Source organism: Salvelinus namaycush, chromosome 27, assembly GCF_016432855.1.
Source record: "Salvelinus namaycush isolate Seneca chromosome 27, SaNama_1.0, whole genome shotgun sequence".
Lineage (NCBI taxonomy): Eukaryota > Metazoa > Chordata > Actinopteri > Salmoniformes > Salmonidae > Salvelinus > Salvelinus namaycush.
Genome location: NC_052333.1, coordinates 3,008,623 through 3,028,904, shown reverse-complemented (window position 1 = coordinate 3,028,904; position 20,282 = coordinate 3,008,623). Strand labels below are relative to the sequence as shown.

Below are 20,282 nucleotides of genomic sequence, written 5' to 3'. Positions count from 1 at the left end.
TTCCTGTACTCGGTTCACTATTACAGTCGCCTACTGTAAGTGGCCTACTTTAAAAAAAAAAAATCCACTTTAAAATAACAAATGGCCGTTGTGATACCAATGTTTTAAATCAAGTCTAGCCTTCTCTCAGTAGTTTGAACGTCTGTGTAGAGTAGCATTCTAAGCCCCTTTCCGTTGGAATAGTCTCTCACCCAGTTTGGAATCCGGTCAATGGAACACAACACAGTGGCTGTTTTGTACACGAATGTTCCAACTTCCTGGCACTGTGGGGCATAAAAAGGTCGGTTGGCCACCACTGCATGTCAGCGTCCCTCCCTATTCGTTACATAGCGTACTACTTTTGACCAGAGCCCTATGAGACCTGGTCAAAAGTGGTGCACTATATAGGGAATAGGGTACCATGTGTGATGCAGATGGTGTAAAATGGTGTACTAAATCTCACTTATCTGGCAGCGAAACAATTCATTCAGACTCATTTACTGCCTTTTAAAATAACATAGCCGATATGGCTGACGTGCTTAAACAAATGTTGTATCTACTGACAATTGAGATGTCAGGGATGCAAACTAGTCACCTTTACGGCGAAATTCGCCGTTTTGATTCCAAAATAGGTGACCTACGTCATTCATGTAGATCCGATGAGAAAAGATTGGGTGGGGGGGCTTTGGATGAATACTGGCTGTATGCGAATGAGTGATGCGCGTTTGGAGCAATACTGGTTGTATCCAAGGCTCAGCTAATCGTTCACATAACAACAGAATGCAGCACAGGACTGAAGAGAGAAGAGACAACCAATGTGCTACTTACAGCATCAGCGCGCACTCTGGAAAGGCAGCGGGGGAGAGTGGAAAGGTGGTTTACCAGTTAACCTACAGCAGCGCGTCCCCTGAACGATAACGATGAAGTAGATGAGAAGCCTGTCCATGGAAACTGGGGTGAGAAGGTGATGAAGCATACTTCATGAGCTGTAACTGATAAACAACTGGCATTTGGAAAGTTTGAGGTGAGGGAGAAGGTGTGGTGGAACAAGTGTTGTTAGCATTGTTAAGTATCTTGCTAGATCGAATTCTCCCCTTAGCTCACCAGAGAAATGTTGTGCAACATTAGCCATTTTGTTTATGGTGTGAAAATTAGCTGGCTAATAAAGTCAGACCGCTAACGTTAGCTAGCTAACATTACAACATCAGATGAGCTAACGTTAGTAACATAATTCGCTCTAGTATTAACTATTAACATTTCCGTCCCTCAAGTTATAACACTTTAGTTGCTTACTGGACCCTGGCAATCTGTGTGAAATGTTAACTAGCTAATGAATTAACTACTATCTGAATGTAACAGTACAACTTTAGTACGTCCCCTCGCCCCGACCCGGGCGCGAACCAGGGACCCTCTGCACACATCAACAACTGACACCCACGAAGCATCGTTACCCATCGCTCCACAAAGGCCACGGCCCTTGCAGAGCAAGGTGCAACACTACTTCTAGGTTTCAGAGCAAGTGACGTAACTGATTGAAACGCTAGTAGCGCGTACCCGCTAACTAGCTAGCCATTTCACATCCGTTACACTCACCCCCCTTTCAACCTCCTCCTTTTCCGCAGCAACCAGTGATCCGGGTCACGGCACCAATGTAACAGTACAACTTTAGTACGTCCCCTCGCCCCGACCCGGGCGCGAACCAGGGACACTCTGCACACATCAACAACTGACACCCACGAAGCATCGTTACCCATCGCTCCACAAAGGCCACGGCCCTTGCAGAGCAAGGTGCAACACTACTTCTAGGTTTCAGAGCAAGTGACGTAACTGATTGAAACGCTAGTAGCGCGTACCCGCTAACTAGCTAGCCATTTCACATCCGTTACATGAACTAACAGTAAAGTTTTCCCTCTACACTATGTGGTTAATTTTCAGAATGAGAGAATTAGGTGAAAATGAGGCGTTGCTTGTTAAACAAGTGTAGCTGGAGCTGGGCCTGGCTTTAGCTGGATGCCACTATAGAGTAGAGGTCGACCGATTAATCGGTATGGCCGATTTCAAGTTTTCATAACAATCGGAAATCGGTTATTATTATTATTATTATTTTAATTTTTTTTACACCTCTTCCGGTTACTAGTCCAACGCTCTAACCACCTGCCTTACATTGCACTCCATGAGGAGCCTGCGTGGCAGGCTGACTACCTGTTACGCGAGGGCAGCAAGAAGCCAAGGTAAGTTGCTATCTACCATTAAACTTACCTTATAAAAAACAATCAATCTTAACATAATCACTAGTTAACTACACATGGTTGATGTTATTACTAGTTTATCTAGTGTGTCCTGCGTTGCATATAATCGATGCGCCTACTTCGACAAACGGGTGATGATTTAACACGCGCATTCGTGAAAAAAGCACTGTCGTTGCACCAATGTACCTAACCATAAACATCAACGCCTTTCTTTAAAATCAATACACAAGTATATATTTTTAAACCTGCATATTTAGTTAATATTGCCTGCTAACATGAATTTCTATTAATTAGGGAAATTGTGTCACTTCTCTTGCGTTCTGTGCAAGCAGTCAGGGTATATGCAGCAGTTTTGGCCGCCTGGCTCATTGCGAACTGTGTGAAGTCCATTTATTCCTAACAAAGGCCGTAATTAATTTGCCAGAATTGTACATAATTATGACATAACATTGAAGGTTGTACAATGTAACAGCAATATTTAGACTTATGGATGCCATCCGTTAGATAAAACACGGAACGGTTCCGTATTTCACTGAAAGAATAAACGTTTTTTTCCGAAATTATAGTTTCCGTATTCGACCATTTAATGACCAAAGGCTCGTATTTCTGTGTGTTATTATGTTATAATTAAGTCTATCATTTCATAGAGCAGTCTGACTGAATGGTGGTAGGCAGCAGCAGGCACGTAAGCATTCATTCAAACAGCACTTTCCTGCATTTGCCAGCAGCTATTGCGCTGTTTATGACTTCAAGCCTATCAACTCCCGAGATTAGGCTGGTGTAACCGATGTGAAATGGCTAGTTAGCGGGGTGCGCACTAATAGCGTTTCAAACGTCACTCGCTCTGAGACTTGGAGTAGTTGTTCCCCTTGCTCTGCATGGGTAACGCTGCTTCGAGGGTGGCTGTTGTCGATGTGTTCCTGGTTCGAGCCCAGGTAGCGGTGAGGAGAGAGATGGAAGCTATACTGTTACACTGGCAATACTAAAGTGCCTATAAGAACATCCAATAGTCAAAGGTATATGAAATACAAATCGTATAGAGAGAAATAGTCCTATAATTCCTATAATAACTACAACCTAAAACTTCTTACCTGGGAATATTAAAGACTCATGTTAAAAGGAACCACCAGCTTTCATATGTTCTCATGTTCTGAGCAAGGAACTTAAACGTTAGCTTTCTTACATGGCACATATTGCACTTTTACTTTCTTCTCCAACACTTTCGTTTTTGCATTATTTAAACCAAATTAAACATGTTTCATTATTTATTTGAGGCTAAATTGATTTTATTGATGTATTATATTAAGTTAAAATAAGTGTTCATTCAGTATTGTTGTAATTGTCATTATTTCAAATACATTTTTAAAAATCTGCCGATTAATCGGTATCGGCTTTTTTTGGTCCTCCAATAGTCGGTATCTGCGTTGAAAAATCATAGTTGGTCGACCTCTACTGTAGAGGTGAAAGGAACACCACACACTTTCCCTCTTTCTCCCTTTTTCAATACGGTGGATAAAAAGGGGTGTGCCAGGAGTGTACTCTCTACCTGAAAGAGATCAATTATGCCAACAACGTGTATCATGCTCTGCTGGCACATTGTAGAACAGATGTCCACAGGCAGAAAGTGTACCCTGTAATAACCTGCAGTGTAGCCCAAAGATATTGCTTTTGTTGAACTTGACAGTAACACTTGTGTGTGAGTGAGGGGGGATTATTGCATTTTGTTTACTCAGTGAGCGTTATTTTTACACACGTGTAGCCTTGTGCACTTGATCGACGTCTACTATAGTGGTCGCAAAAATAGAATGCCTGTTTGTTTCATTCTATTTCTACTTGAGATGTTTTTGTCCCAAGTGCAATATTTAAATGTGTGTGTGAGTGGTCACAAGCATTCTATTATTAAGGATGTCATGGTAACAAGCTTCTATTATAAAGGCTAACTGCAATATTAGTGTCGTGTGTTTTTTCTCAAGGCTTGAATGTAATTTGCAATAAAGTCTAGGCAACAAATAACGTTGGATTGCTTTCTTTAAAAAAAAATATTTGTGATTTAGGTTCACGTTAACCACTTTTTATTTTACACAAAGAGACTGATCATGTAGATCATATTCTTTGTTTAATTAGTTAACCTGCATTTCCCCTTAGCAGGGATTTTTTTGCATGTTTCAGTGCAAGAAAAAAGTGTCACCTTTTTGGGCACTCACCAGTTTGGATCCCTGGATGTACAAACTATGGCATAAGGGGACAATGAGCGGCTAAGAGGCAATCCGTCATTTCGATCAAGACATTAATGAGCGAGCTAGGACGAACGTAGTCAAAATAACTATTTGTCCAGCACTTTTGAAATGTACAGCGACAGAATTCAGAACATGGACCGTTCTTACAGTATTCTCCCTGTACACCAAGTCAGAACCGTAGGATAAATAAAGGGGGCATATAAGCAGACAATGAAAGCTCTTACAATATTCGATGATTACATTTCTCTAAAACAGACTATAGGCTACACATGCACCACCAAGTCAGATCAGTAGGTGAAATTAAGAGGGGAAAAGGGAGCAAATATAAATATATAAATATAAATAAAATACTTATTTTCCACCATAATTTGCAAATAAATTCATTAAAAATCCTACAATGTGATTTTCTGGATTTTTTTTTTCTCATTTTGTCTGTCATAGTTGAAGTGTACCTATGATGAAAATTACAGGCCTCTCTCATCTTTTTAAGTGGGAGAACTTGCACAATTGGTGGCTGACTAAATACTTTTTTGCCCCACTTGTATATCACTACACTCGGTAACAGCCTAAGCATTACGGAACTTCTATTCAATCAAATAAACCTCAGCAAATAAGCCATTACATTTTTGTTGTTGACCAAATCCAACAGTCTCATTGACGTGAGCGCATAAGAGAGAACTCCAGGCAGATTTTGGGCCTAGTTATCCCTCTCGCTTTGCCTCTTCCTCTCTGGTCCGCAGCATGGCCGGGTTCACGTTAGGGAACTGCTGCTGCTTCTTCCAAGGTTAACACACATGCATTATAGGCCCACTTCTTGATGTTTTATATAAACAACTCACAAAGTCATGTATTCAGTCTGTTCAAGTTAATTAGCACAAATTAGGATGTATTTAATTTTTTAAACCTTTTTTACTTTAGGAGGTAGTCACCGTAGCTACAGGGTAGAGGGGAAGGTCATGTTGATTTAACTGTGATGTATGGTAGAGAGGTAGAGGGGTAGGTCATGTTGATTTAACTGTGATGTATGGTAGAGGGGTAGAGGGGAAGGTCATGTTGATTTAACTTTAACCGTGATGTATGGTAGAGAGGTAGATCATGTTGATTTAACTGTGATGTATGGTAGAGAGGTAGATCATGTTGATTTAACTGTGATGTATGGTAGAGAGGTAGATCATGTTGATTTAACTGTGATGTATGGTAGAGAGGTAGATCATGTTGATTTAACTGTGATGTATGGTAGAGAGGTAGAGGGGTAGGTCATGTTGATTTAACTGTGATGTATGGTAGAGGGGTAGAGGGGAAGGTCATGTTGATTTAACTGTGATGTATGGTAGAGAGGTAGGTCATGTTGATTTAACTGTGATGTATGGTAGAGGGGTAGGTCATGTTGATTTAACTGTGATGTATGGTAGAGGGGTAGGTCATGTTGATTTAACTGTGATGTATGGTAGAGAGGTAGAGGGGTAGATCATGTTGATTTAACTGTGATGTATGGTAGAGGTAGATCATGTTGATTTAACTGTGATGTATGGTAGAGGTAGATCATGTTGATTTAACTGTGATGTATGGTAGAGGGGTAGAGGGGTAGGTCATGTTGATTTAACTGTGATGTATGGTAGAGGGGTAGGTCATGTTGATTTAACTGTGATGTATGGTAGAGGGGTAGGTCATGTTGATTTAACTGTGATGTATGGTAGAGGGGTAGGTCATGTTGATTTAACTGTGATGTATGGTAGAGGGGTAGGTCATGTTGATTTAACCGTGATGTATGGTAGAGAGGTAGGTCATGTTGATTTAACCGTGATGTATGGTAGAGAGGTAGGGCATGTTGATTTAACCGTGATGTATGGTAGAGAGGTAGGGCATGTTGATTTAACCGTGATGTATGGTAGAGAGGTAGGGCATGTTGATTTAACCGTGATGTATGGTAGAGAGGTAGGGCATGTTGATTTAACCGTGATGTATGGTAGAGAGGTAGGGCATGTTGATTTAACCGTGATGTATGGTAGAGAGGTAGGGCATGTTGATTTAACCGTGATGTATGGTAGAGAGGTAGGGCATGTTGATTTAACCGTGATGTATGGTAGAGAGGTAGGGCATGTTGATTTAACCGTGATGTATGGTAGAGAGGTAGGTCATGTTGATTTTCTTTTTCTCTGCAACGCCCAGGGCGACGCTATACAACACACCTCGCCATCCCTCGCCTCCTGTCCCATGTCAAAACAGATGGCTTTTGGGTTAGAGAGGGTTTTTAGAAATGGGTTGAGGTAAAGCCACTTGGGCAGATTTTTCCACATTCTCTGGTGTATGGACCATTGGGCAATATTACTCCATTTGAGGCCACATCCCTTCAGATCAGTGTTGGTATTGTTTGTCCTCGTTTCCCATAACCTCTTATTTAATATACAGTACTACAAGGCTCTGGTTATTCCAATAGTACATACCATTGAACTAGAATACTAATTAGTCCTTTAATAGGATCTCATTTGTTCATATAGTTCAAATATATTTGTTAAGTCACTCCTATGGTATGTATGTACAGTGCATTTGTAAAGTATTCAGACTTAAAAACTTTTTCACCTGTCTATATAAAGGTCCCACAGTTGACAGTGCATGTCAGAGCAAAAACCAAGCCATGAGGTCGAAGGAATTGTCCGTAGAGCTCCGAGACAGGATTGTGTCGAGGCACAGATCTGGGGAAGGGTACCCAAAAATGTCTGCAGCATTGACGATCCTCAAGTACACAGTGGCCTCCATCATTCTTAAATGTAAAAAGTTTGGAACCACCAAGACTCTTCTTAGAGCTGGCCGCCCGGACAAACTGAGCAATCGGGGAGAATGGCCTTGGTCAGGGAGGTCACCAAGAACCTGATGGTCACTCTGACAGAGCTCTAGAGCTCCTCTGTGGAGATGGGAGAACCTTCCAGAAGGACAACCATCTCTGCAGCACTCCACCAATCAGGCTTTTATGGTCGAGTGGCCAGACGGAAGCCACTCCTCAGTAAAAGGCACATGACAGCCCACTTGGGGTTTGCCAAAAGGCACCTGAAGGACTCAGACCATGACAAACAAGATTCTCTGGTCTGATGAAACCAATATTGAACTCTTTGGCCTGAATGCCAACCGTCACATCTGGAGGAAATCTGGCACCATCTCTACAGTGAAGCATGGTGGTGCAGTGGCAGTGGCAGGGACTGGGAGACTAGTCAGGATCGAGATAAAGATTAATAGAGCAAAGTACAGAGAGATGCTTGATGAAAACCTGCTCCAGAGCGCTCAGGACAACGACCCTAAGCACACAGCCAAGACAACACATGAGTGGCTTCAGGACAAGTCTCTGAATGTCCTTGACTGGCCCAGCCAGAGCCCAGACTTGAACCCGATCAAACATCTCTGGACAGACCTGAAAATAGCTGTGCAGCGACACTCCACATCCAACCTGACAGAGCTTGAGAGGAGCTGCATAGAAAATGGGAGAATGGGATTTGAGGCTGTAAACCCTGGCAAAGGTGCTTCAACAAAGTACTGAGTAAAGGGTCTGAATACTTATTTAAAAGTGATATTTCAGTTGTAGTTTTTTTTATAAATTTGCAAATATTTCTAAACCTGTGTTTGGTTTGTCATTATGGGGTATTGTGTGTAGATTGATGAGGAAAACAAACAATTGAATCCATTTTAGAATAAGGCTGTATTGTTAAAAAATGGCTGAATACTTTCCGAATGTGCTGTATACCTAGTTATGTGAAATCAATTTTGTTATAACCCCCATTCCTATATAGTATGGGTTGACTTCATTTAAAAAATAAAAAATGTTTTTAATTAAACCATACAAAACATCCACATACAAATGACAGAATACAGATGCACACAAACATCCACAACATCACCCCTGCCCAGCTGCTCACACCCCCATCTCTAGCTCCTGCATCACTCTCCGCCACATGGCCTCAAACTGCACCATTTTGTTTCTCTCCTGCGCCCACTGAATTTTTAACATTTAGGGAATAAAGCATTTGACCTTTCCGTTGTTTTTTAACGATAAACTGGAAATCAACCAATCCTCTAAGTTTACATTGTTTTTTCAAGATAATTGACAAGAGAAAGTCCTACCCGTCGGGTATCGTGCTGTACCCTCATATGCCATGTGTTGAAATAGGCAGACCGATGGATTAAAAGTACATTTATATTGTAATACTTCCTACAGCAAACGTTCTAACTCACCCATAGCTTTATGACATCACAGAAGGTGTGGATTATTGAGTCATTGTTAGTTTAAACGTAAGACATGACTCTGCAGTTGTGCTGTAGAATTTGTGAAATTTGTCCCTTGTGTAATAATACATTCTTTACATTAGTTTATTCTGGATTAAGTGTACATTTTACTTAACTGTAATTTAGATAGTTCTGCTCCAACTTTCCCTCCATCTTGTGTCAACGTCAGTTTCTTTTGGAAGTCTTGGTTGCAGTAGTTAATCTTTTTTTTTTCTAAGAGATTGTCAGTTGGATAGGCTCTCTGCAAGGTTTTGTATATCTTCCCTATTCTATGAACATCCTTTTCCGACTCGAATAAGATTCCCTCAAGGTTGCTCTGTCTAAAATATTTCTAATCAAAATGTCTTTATGTAACTTTTTAAATTGCAAGTATTTTTGAAAATATCTACGTTGGTCAATCCAAAATTGGTTTGAATCATTTCCTGGAAATAAGTATGACCTGTTACCAAGTCATTTACGGGTTTCTATGCCTTTTAGTTTTCCTTGTAGACCAATTTATCAGTGAATTCTGAAAAGTTATCCAAGGATTGTTCCAGTTGTGTTTTTTTAGGAAGTGATACTGGTTCTTGTAGAATACGGAAACAACATCTTGTTCCATATGGTTATCGTTTTCTTAACTATGAAGTTATTCATGCTCTTAGTTTTATCCGTAGACAAAAGACACGTAAAAAGATTCTGGGGATGAGCATGTTCATCTCCAATATGAACCCATTGTTCCTCTTTAGTGCATTTAACTAACTATATGTCGCAGGTAAAAGCCTTAGGTGGGGAGTTGATTAAATTCCATGTCTGGAAGGTTAAACCCAGCCTCAGACGTAGGAAGATGTAAAACATTTTTATTCTATGAGTTTTATCTGCTCATATAAAGTCTGGTTTGACCGGGTGTACTTTTTTTTTAAAGAAAGTCTTCGGTGGGGTAATTGGTAGTTGTCATAATAGTGTGTATAGGTGGCATGGAAGTCAGACGCAGGAGAGTAAGACGGAGTGTAAATGTAGACTTTTACTAAATGTCCACTCACTATGCTCCAAGCACGAAAATATACATATATCAAATAAACATGGGTACGAGGACCCGTCGCACACCTATACAACAAGAAAACAATACTTGACATAAAACAATCTCTGACAAACACATGAGGGGAAACAGAGGGTTAAATACACAATAGGTAATGAATGGGATTGAAAACAGGTGTGTGGGAAGACAAGACAAAACCAATGGAAAATGAAAAATGGATCGATGATGGCTAGAAGGCCGGTGACGTCGACCGCCGAACACCGCCCGAACAAGGAGAGGCAACGACTTCGGCAGAAGTCGTGACATTACCCCCCCCCCCCTCTGACGCGCGGCTCCAGCAGCGCGTCGACACCGGCCTCGGGGACGACCCGGAGGGCGAGGTGCAGGGCGATCCGGATGGAGGCGGTGGAATTCTTTTAACATGGAAGGATCTAAAACGTCCTCCACCGGAACCCAGCATCTCTCCTCCGGCCCGTACCCCTCCCAGTCCACGAGGTACTGAAGGCCCCTCGCCCGACGTCTCGAATCCAAAATGGATCGAACAGAGTACGCCGGGACCCCCTCGATGTCTAGAGGAGGCGGAGGAACTTCACGCACTTCAGCCTCCTGGAGCGGGCCAGCCACCACCGGCCTGAGGAGAGACACATGGAACGAGGGGTTAATACGGTAATTAGTGGGCAGTTGTAACCTATAACATACCTCGTTCACTCTCCTCAGGACTTTAAACGGCCCCACAAACCGCGGACCCAGCTTCCGGCAGAGCAGGCGGAGGGGCAGGTTTCGGGTCGAGAGCCAGACCCTGTCCCCTGGTGCGAACACCGGGGCCTCACTGCGGCGACGGTCTGCGCCAATTTTCTGGCGCCTTATGGCACGCTGAAGGTGGACGTGGGCTGCCTCCCAGGTTTCCTCAGCGTGCCGAAACCAATTGTCCACCGCAGGAGCTTCGGTCTGACTCTGATGCCAAGGAGCCAGAACCGGCTGATACCCTAATACACATTGAAAAGGAGTAAGGTTAGTGGAGGAGTGACGTAGCGAGTTCTGGGCCATCTCTGCCCAGGGCACGAACTTCGCCCACTCCCCCGGCCGGTCCTGGCAATAGGACCGCAGAAACCTGCCCACATCCTGGTTAACTCTCTCCACCTGCCCATTACTCTCGGGGTGAAAACCTGAGGTAAGACTAACCGAGATCCCCAGACGTTCCATGAACGCCTTCCAGACCCTTGACGTGAACTGGGGACCCCGATCAGACACTATATCCTCAGGCACCCCATAGTGCCGGAAAACGTGTAAACAGGGCCTCTGCAGTTTGTAAGGCCGTAGGGAGACCGGGCAAAGGGAGGAGACGACAGGACTTCGAGAACCGATCCACAACGACCAGGATCGTGGTGTAACCCTGTGAAGATGGAAGATCAGTCAAAAAATCCACTGACAGGTGCGACCACGGCCATTGAGGAACGGGTAAAGGTAGAAGCTTACCTCTAGGCAGGTGTCTAGGAGCCTTGCACTGGGCGCACACCGAACAGGAGGAAACATAAATCCTCACGTCCTTAGCTAAAGTGGGCCACCAGTACCTCCCATCAAGACAGCGCATCGTCCGACCTATCCCAGGATGACCAGAGGAGGGTGACGTGTGAGCCCAATAGATCAATCGGTCGCGGACAGCAGACGGAACGTACAGACGACCAGCTGGACACTCAGGAGGAGAGGGCTCTGCACGTGACGCCCGCTCAATGTCCGCGTCCAGCTCCCACACTACTGGCGCCACCAAACACGATGCTGGGAGTATGGGAGTGGGATCCATGGGCCGCTCCTCTGTGTCATACAGCCGAGACAATGCGTCTGCCTTGACGTTCTGGGAGCCTGGTCTGTAAGTAAGCGTAAACACAAAACGAGTGAAAAACATGGCCCACCTTGCCTGGCGAGGATTCAGTCTCTTCGCCTGCCGGATGTACTCCAGATTGCGGTGGTCAGTCCAGATGAGAAAAGGGTGATTAGCCCCCTCAAGCCAATGCCTCCACACCTTCAAGGCTTTTACGACAGCTAACAGCTCTCGGTCCCCCACATCATAGTTTCGCTCCGCCGGGCTGAGCTTCTTCGAAAAGAAAGCACAGGGGCGAAGCTTCAGTGGCACACCCGAACGCTGAGAGAGCACTGCTCCTATCCCAGCTTCGGATGCGTCCACCTCTACTATGAATGGCAAAGAGGGATCCGGATGAGCCAACACAGGCGCCTAGGTAAACAGAGTCTTCAGTTTTCCAAAAGCCCTATTCGCCTCGGCCGACCACTGCAAGCGCACCGGTCCCCCCTTTAGCAGTGAGGTAATGGGAGCTGCAACCTGACCAAAACCCCGGATAAATCTCCGGTAGTAATTGGCAAACCCTAAAAAACGCTGCACCTCCTTTACCGTGGTTGGAGTCGGCCAATTACGCACGGCTGTAATGCGGTCGCTCTCCATTTCCACTCCTGAAGTGGAAATCTGATGCCCTAGGAAGGAGATGGATTGTTGGAAGAACAAGCATTTCTCAGCCTTGACATATAAATCATGCTCCAACAGGCGACCAAGCACCCTGCGCACCAGGGACACATGCTCGGCGCGTGCAGCGGAGTATATCAAAATATCATCGATATACACCACTACACCCTGCCCGTGCAGGTCCCTGAAGATCTCATCTACAAATGATTGGAAGACTGATGGAGCATTCATCAACCCATATGGCATGACCAGGTACTCATAATGACCTGAGGTGGTGCTAAATGCCGTCTTCCACTCATCACCCTTCCGAATACGCACCAGATTGTACGCACTCCTGAGATCCAATTTTGTGAAGAAGCGTGCCCCGCGCATTGACTCCATAACTGTATTGATCAGAGGTAGCGGGTAACTATATTTCACCGTGATTTTATTGAGATCTCGATAATCAATGCACGGGCGTAAACCGCCATCCTTCTTCACAAAAAAGAAACTCGAAGAGGCGGGTGAAATGGATGGCTGAATGAACCCCTGACGCAGGGATTCAGAGATATATGTATCCATAGCCACTGTCTCCGCTTGCGACAGGGGATACACGTGACTCCTGGGATATGCAGCGTCTACCAGGAGATCTATCGCACAATCCCCCCGTCGATGGGGTGGTAATTGAGTCGCCTTCTTTTTACAGAAGGCGAGAGCCAAATCGGCATATTCTGGGGGAATGCGCACGGTGGAGACCTGGTCTGAACTTTCCACCGTAGTAGCACCAACGGAAACCCCTAAACACCTACCTGAGCACTCTCGCGACCACCCCGTGAGAGCCCTCTGTGGCCAAGAAACAGTGGGGTTATGATAAGTTAACCAGGGTATGCCTAGCACCACAGAATACGCAGGAGAATCAATAAGGAAAAGACTAATCTTCTCCTTGTGACCCTCCTGCGTTATCATAGACAAAGGTGCGGTGACCTCCCTGATAAACCCTGACCCTATTGGTCGACTATCTAATGCATGAATAGGGAAAGGCATATCCACAGAAACAATAGGAATCCCTAAACTATGAGCTAAATTTTTATTAATGAAATTCCCAGCCGCGCCTGAATCTACTAGCGCCTTATACTGGGAATGCAGGGAAAAATCCGGAAAAGTGACGGAGACAAACATAAGTGCAGCAGAGGGCTCTGGATGAGAATGGTGCCTACTCACCTGGGGTGATGCCAGAGTGCCCTGCCTGCCTTCTCTATTCCCAGAGGAACCAACCCGGCACCGACCAGCAGTGTGATCTCTGCGATCATAGATGGTGCTCGAGCGGGAACCCCCTCCGGTCTCCCTGCGCACCATCCCTCCCAATTCCATAGGTTCGGGAGAGAGGGTGCGGGAGGATGGAACAACCAGACCCCGATCTAGACGTCCACGAGTAGCCAGCATGTTGTCCAGCCTGATGGACATGTCCACCAGCTGGTCGAAGTTGAGGGTGGTGTCTCTACAGGCCAGCTCCCGACGGACGTCCTCGCGTAGACTACAACGGTAGTGGTCGATCAGGGCCCTGTCGCTCCATCCAGCGCCGGCAGCTAAAGTCCTAAACTCCAAAGCAAACTCCTGTGCACTCCTCGTCCCCTGCCTCAGATGATAGAGGAGCTCACCCGCTGCTCTGCCTTCGGATGGGTGGTCGAATACCTTCCGGAAATGGCGGATGAACTCCTCAAAATGGTCCAACGCCGCATCCTCTCCACACACAGCGTTGGCCCACTCCAGGGCTTTCCCGGTGAGGCATGAGACGAGGGCGGAACTCTTCTCACGGTCTGATGGTACTGGAGAGACCGTGGCCAGATACAAGTTCAGTTTTAGGAGAAAACCCTGGCAGCTGGCAGTATCTCCATTGTATCCCGTGGGTAGGGATAAATGGATCCTGTTCTGTTCAGGAGGAGAAAAAGCGTTCAAAGGAAATCCAGGTTGTGGTGGTGGAGGTGCTGGAAAAGCTCCCTGTCTCTCCCAGCGGTCCATATTCTGGACAATGCGATCCATGGCAGCGCTCAGACTGTCAATCTCCGCTTGTTCCATAACGCGTTCCTCTACCTCCATGAGCGAAGTGCCTCCTCCTGCTGACTTCATAATGTGGTCAGAGATTCTGTCATAATAGTGTGTATAGGTGGCATGGAAGTCAGACGCAGGAGAGTAAGACGGAGTGTAAATGTAGACTTTTACTAAATGTCCACTCACTATGCTCCAAGCACGAAAATATACATATATCAAATAAACATGGGTACGAGGACCCGTCGCACACCTATACAACAAGAAAACAATACTTGACATAAAACAATCTCTGACAAACACATGAGGGGAAACAGAGGGTTAAATACACAATAGGTAATGAATGGGATTGAAAACAGGTGTGTGGGAAGACAAGACAAAACCAATGGAAAATGAAAAATGGATCGATGATGGCTAGAAGGCCGGTGACGTCGACCGCCGAACACCGCCCGAACAAGGAGAGGCAACGACTTCGGCAGAAGTCGTGACAGTAGTACTGAGAATAAATATAAAAAATGTATTTTCTACATTGTAGAATAATAGTGAAGACATCAAAATTATGAAATAACATATATGGAATCATGTAGTAACCAAAAAAATGTATTAAACAAATCTAAATATATTTTAGATTCTTCAAAGTAGCCAACCTTTGCCTTGATGACAGCTTTGCACACTCCTGTTGTGATGTCATTTGTGTAAACAAGGGCACTACTTTGTAACAAAATGTTAAATAGAATTCTATGGGAAAGCTGTCCGTTCCTGGTGCTTTAAAACTGTATTTAAATGTTTATTCTTGGGTGATCCCTGTTTTTAGTGATTTATTTTTTGTCTGCTGATAAATGCTTCTGTTGTTGAGTCTAAGAAGGCTATAGGATCAGTGCAACTTTTTAATTCATATTTCTATTGATTTTAATAGCTTTTGAAATTGTCATTTAATCGCGTTTTCTAATTAACACATTTGTGTTAATTAAAATTATAACTGGTTTGGAGTGTATTTGTTTTGTGAGGGCCGTGAGATATTTACCAGGTTTGTTTGCCATTAAATAGTGTGCTTTATTTGAGTTAAACCTGTAGTTGATGGCTCTCTTCAAAAGTAAAATATCTTATTCCTGTTTTAATTTTAAAAAATAGTATTTTCTTTACCCTGTAAAGATTTTTTTTATGGGCTTTTTCTAAAATTGTGATTTTCTTTAATTTGAATTTGTAACTCAGATAAAACTTTTGGGTAGTTTGAGATTCATTCCCCTAATGTACACCTTAAAAGCATCTCAAATTATATCAGGGGATGACTTTTCTCTGTCTACATTTGTAATTGAAAAGGATTCGATTTTTTTTTTTTCCATTTATGTATTTAATAAATGTCAAGTCTTGCAGATGCACTCTGTTCATTCTCCATATTCTGTCGCTAAGTGTATTTTCTGATGGTGTAATTAAGAAGGAAAATGATCTGATATCACTGTCATGGCGTTTTGAACCCAGTGAAATGTTTAGACCACTTTAAAAAAAAAACGTAGTACATTTTTGAGTAGATTTTCTTACTTTTGAGAGGAAAAATAAAGTATTTTGTAGTTAGGAATAATAATTTTTTCTTGAATTTGCCTTTTTTTATTCTTATGTCTGTCCATCTTTTTTAAATGAATGATTTTAGTTTGCCTGCTAAGAGAATAGTTCCTGTATGGATTTGATCTAATATAATTATCTAAAAACACCAGATTTTTCACCGTGTAAGGTACAATTCAACATTAGAAAACGGCCTTCTTGGTCCGTGTGCTATGAATTCAATAATACTGTCATTAGTATAGTATGTGTTTACCTCTGTATTTTCTATTTCCTATAGGTACTGTATAGGATGTAGTCGACAGAGTTCTGAGAATTCACTATTGTTGTTTGTTCAGTCATTCATATCCACCTTGAAATCCCTGGATTCTGATAGGCTGGTTTGTGTTGATCGAGGGCTCTGATGCGGTGCGGTTTCCTGTTATTGTGGCAATGTTTGTTTACTTTTTGGTCTGCATTGGGACAGAGTGGTCGACAGCCTTGCTTATCTTTGTGTCCCTGTGATCTGATCTACAGTTCCAACATCCACTCGGAAACCTCACGTGAACTTGAACCCCCACAGGTTTTCTAAGAAGCACTGTTTTCATTGGACGGTTAGCCCAGTCAGAAATCAGCCCCTAATCCAATGTCCCTAGATTACATAGACTTTATGTAGACCGGGGATTGGTAATTTTGATGGGGGTGGGGGCCACAGAAAACCAGAACTCCTCATGAGGGGCAGGGGGCTTGTGGGTCTGTGTAGCCACGTACATGCTCCTCTCTTCAGACACAGAGGAAAGATGAGGAATGAGACGATGGCCTTCTAGAGTTAATATGACTCACTGTACCCCTGTTTGGTTTTAGCTCTTTCTCCTTCAATAAAACATGGAAGAAGAATGAAGTTACCTCGACACGAGGTCAGGTTTGCACCTTCAGTTTTACACTTAAGGCTTTAATTTGCCCGGCTACCCAGCCACAATCGCTCTGGCCAATTGCCACGCTCACTAACGTTTTTTTTCTCCATGATGAATGTGTAGCTAGCGATCGATAGAGCAGTAGGCTAGAAGTCGTCAGGCAAAGGTTTCATAGAGGGTAGCTGGTCCTAGATCTGTGACTATGGATAACTTACCCCAGGCTAAAAAGAATAAACAAAATGATGGGAACTCTGGAAAGATAAACTTCTCTTATCATTGCATGTCAAGGTTCAAGTGTACAAGATGTTTTTTTTATTTTTTTTATTATCTTGCTTTCTCCCCCTCAATGTTTTTCCCTCTTACAAAAACGTTTTGGGGCAGCAGGTAGCGTTGGGCCAGTAACCGAAATGTTGCTAGATTGAATCCCCGAGCGGACAAGGTAAAAATCTGTCATTCTGCCACTGAACAAGGCAGTTAACCCACTGTTCCCCGGTAGGCCGTCATTGTAAATAAGAATTTCTTCTTAACTGACTTGCCTAATTAAAGGTTAAATAATGTTTTACTAAATACAGGACAGCCATTGGTTAGTTCTGACTGAAAATATTTATACTGAACCAAAATACAATATAAACGCATGTTGTTTCATGAGCTGAAATAAATAAAATATCCCAGAAACGTTCCATATAAGCTTATTTCTCTAAAATGTTGTGCACACATTTGTTTAGGTGCACCTTGTGCTGGGGACAATAAAAGGCCACTCTAAAATGTGCAGTTTTGTCACAAGACACAATGCCACAATTTGGAGGGAGCGTGCAATTGGCATGCTGACTGCAGAAATGTCCACCAGAGCTGTTGCCAGAGAATTTAATGTTAATTTCTCTACCATAAGCCACCTCCAACGTTGTTTTAAAGAATTTTGCAGTACGTCCAACCGGCCTCACAACCGCAGATCATGTGTAATCACGCCAGCACAGGACCTCCACATCTGGCTTCTTCACCTGCGGGATCGTCTGAGACCAGCCACCCGGACAGCTGATGAAACTAAGGAGTATTTCTATCTATAATAAAGCTCATTTGTGGGGAAAAACTCTGATTGGCTGGGCCTGGCTCCCCACTGCGAGGGCCTGGATCCCAAGTGGGTGGACCTATGCCCTCCCAGGTCCACCCATGGCTGCACCCCTGCCCAGCCATGTGAAATCCATAGATTAGGGCCTAATGAATTTATTTAAATTGACTGTTTTACTACATATATATGAACTGTAACTCAGTAAAAGTGTTGAAATTGTTGCATTTTTATATTTTTGTTCGGTATACTTTTGCATGCAGTTATTTTCTTCCAGCCTGACCGTAGACAGGGTTTCTAAAACCATTTCAGATGGAGAGCAGCTTATTTACCTTGTACTCCACAAATTCATGACAGACCAACACTGACGCAACAGAAAACACTATTTTAGAAGCAGACATACAGCCACCTGTATCGATCTTATACATAATATTGACCCTGTTCTCAAACATGATTGAAAATGATCTCTGAACATTGACCCACCTAGCTGCTTGGGGACTGGACGGATACATCTAATCTTGACCCCATAGAGTTTTATCTCTGTTTGACCCCTTATTCCTTACACTCTTATAACCTCTGAACTCCTTCCCTCCCTACCTACCTCTCTCTTTCTCCCTCCCTACCTACCTCTCTCTCTTTCTCCCTCCCAAACTCTCTCTCTCCCTCCCAAACTCTCTCTTTCTCCCTCCCTCTCTCTTTCTCTCTCTCTTTCTCCCTCCCTGCATCCCTCTCTCTCTCTCTCTCTCTCTCTCTCTCTCTCTCCCCCACTCCCTACCTCTCTCTCTCTCTCCCTCCCTGCATCTCTCTCTCTCCCTCCCTACCTCTTTCTCCCTACCTCTCTCTCTACCTCTCTCTCTTTCTCCCTCTCTCTCTCTACCTCTCTCTCTCTTTCTCTTTCTCCTACCTCTCTCTCTCTTTCTCCCTACCTCTCTCTCTTTCTCCCTCCCTGCATCCCTCTCTCTCCTTCAGAACTTCCTGAGAACTGGACAGACATGACAGAGACTGTTGTAGACGGCATGACCTTTAACCTCCGTCACCTAGGCATGACCCTGGTGGATCAGCCCAAAGGAGAGGAACTATCAGCAGCTGCCGTCAAGAGGATTGTTGCCACGGTGAGCTGTGATGTCATACAGGAAATAGGAGAGACTGGAAGTTCAAAGCACAGGAAGTCCCTAAGCACTTGGGTTTAGATTGCGATCACATTTTTGGAGTGGCTCTTCATTGCTTCTCCTCTCAAGAACAGCATTTATTTTTTGTTGTTGTTGAAATACTTCAAGATGACTGAATAACGTGGCCTGCTCTTTAGAAAACAATTGTCAATTATCTCACCCTTATTGGTATCATTATTTTGTTGTCATATTTTATCTTAGATCTATTAGTAAGCATTGCTGTGATGATGATAACGATGATATTATTTGAAAATTGTCATACATGATCTTCATTATTGTTGTTATATTATCTCTTATCGATCCAGATCAAACCATTAGGAATAATGTGTTTGTAATGAATCTATGTTCTCTGTCATCAACTCGACCCCCTCCAGGCCAAAGCGGGAGGCCAGAAGCCTCAGAAGATGTCTCTAAAGGTTTCTCCTCAGGGTTTAATGCTGTACGACAGTCTAACCAACCAGCTACTAGACAACATCTCCATATACAGGTAGTGCTGTGGCTCTGCTGTGTATCCTACCACAATGGTTGCAAATTGTATTTGTGTTGTGTGACCTCTACCTTGACAAAAATACAAACAGATTGACTCCTTGTATACAAACAGATTGACTCCATGTATACAAACAGATTGACTCCATGTATACAAACAGATTGACTCCTTGTATACAAACAGATTGACTCCTTGTATACAAACAGATTGACTCCTTGTATACAAACAGATTTACTCCTTGTATACAAACAGATTGACTCCTTGTATACAAACAGATTGACTCCATGTATACAAACAGATTGACTCCATGTATACAAACAGATTGACTCCATGTATACAAACAGATTGACTCCATGTATACAAACAGATTGACTCCTTGTATACAAACAGATTGACTCCATGTATACAAACAGATTGACTCCATGTATACAAACAGATTGACTCCTTGTATACAAACAGATTGACTCCATGTATACAAACAGATTGACTCCTTGTATACAAACAGATTGACTCCATGTATACAAACAGATTGACTCCGTGTATACAAACAGATTGACTCCGTGTATACAAACAGATTGACTCCTTGTATACAAACAGATTGACTCCTTGTATACAAACAGATTGACTCCATGTATACAAACAGATTGACTCCATGTATACAAACAGATTGACTCCATGTATACAAACAGATTGACTCCATGTATACAAACAGATTGACTCCATGTATACAAACAGATTGACTCCATGTATACAAACACAGCTGACCTACTTCTTGTTTTTCTTTGGAGGGAAACCCGAGGTGGGAGATGGGGAGGTGGGAAGGAGATGGGAGGTGGGAAGGTGAGAAGGAGAAGGGGAAAGGA

The 20,282-nt window shown here is 43.5% G+C and overlaps 1 protein-coding gene across 2 annotated transcripts in view; it reads left to right on the top strand.

Annotated features, from left to right (window-relative positions):
• LOC120022072 (low density lipoprotein receptor adapter protein 1-A-like) overlaps positions 1 to 20,282 on the top strand; it is a 37,266-nt gene that overhangs the window by 804 nt on the left and 16,180 nt on the right. For both annotated transcript variants that reach the window (XM_038965881.1, XM_038965882.1), the window contains exons 2-3: positions 18,733 to 18,875; positions 19,307 to 19,419. In XM_038965881.1, the coding sequence (XP_038821809.1) occupies positions 18,733 to 18,875; positions 19,307 to 19,419 (256 nt within the window). The remainder of the gene's footprint in view (positions 1 to 18,732; positions 18,876 to 19,306; positions 19,420 to 20,282) is intronic.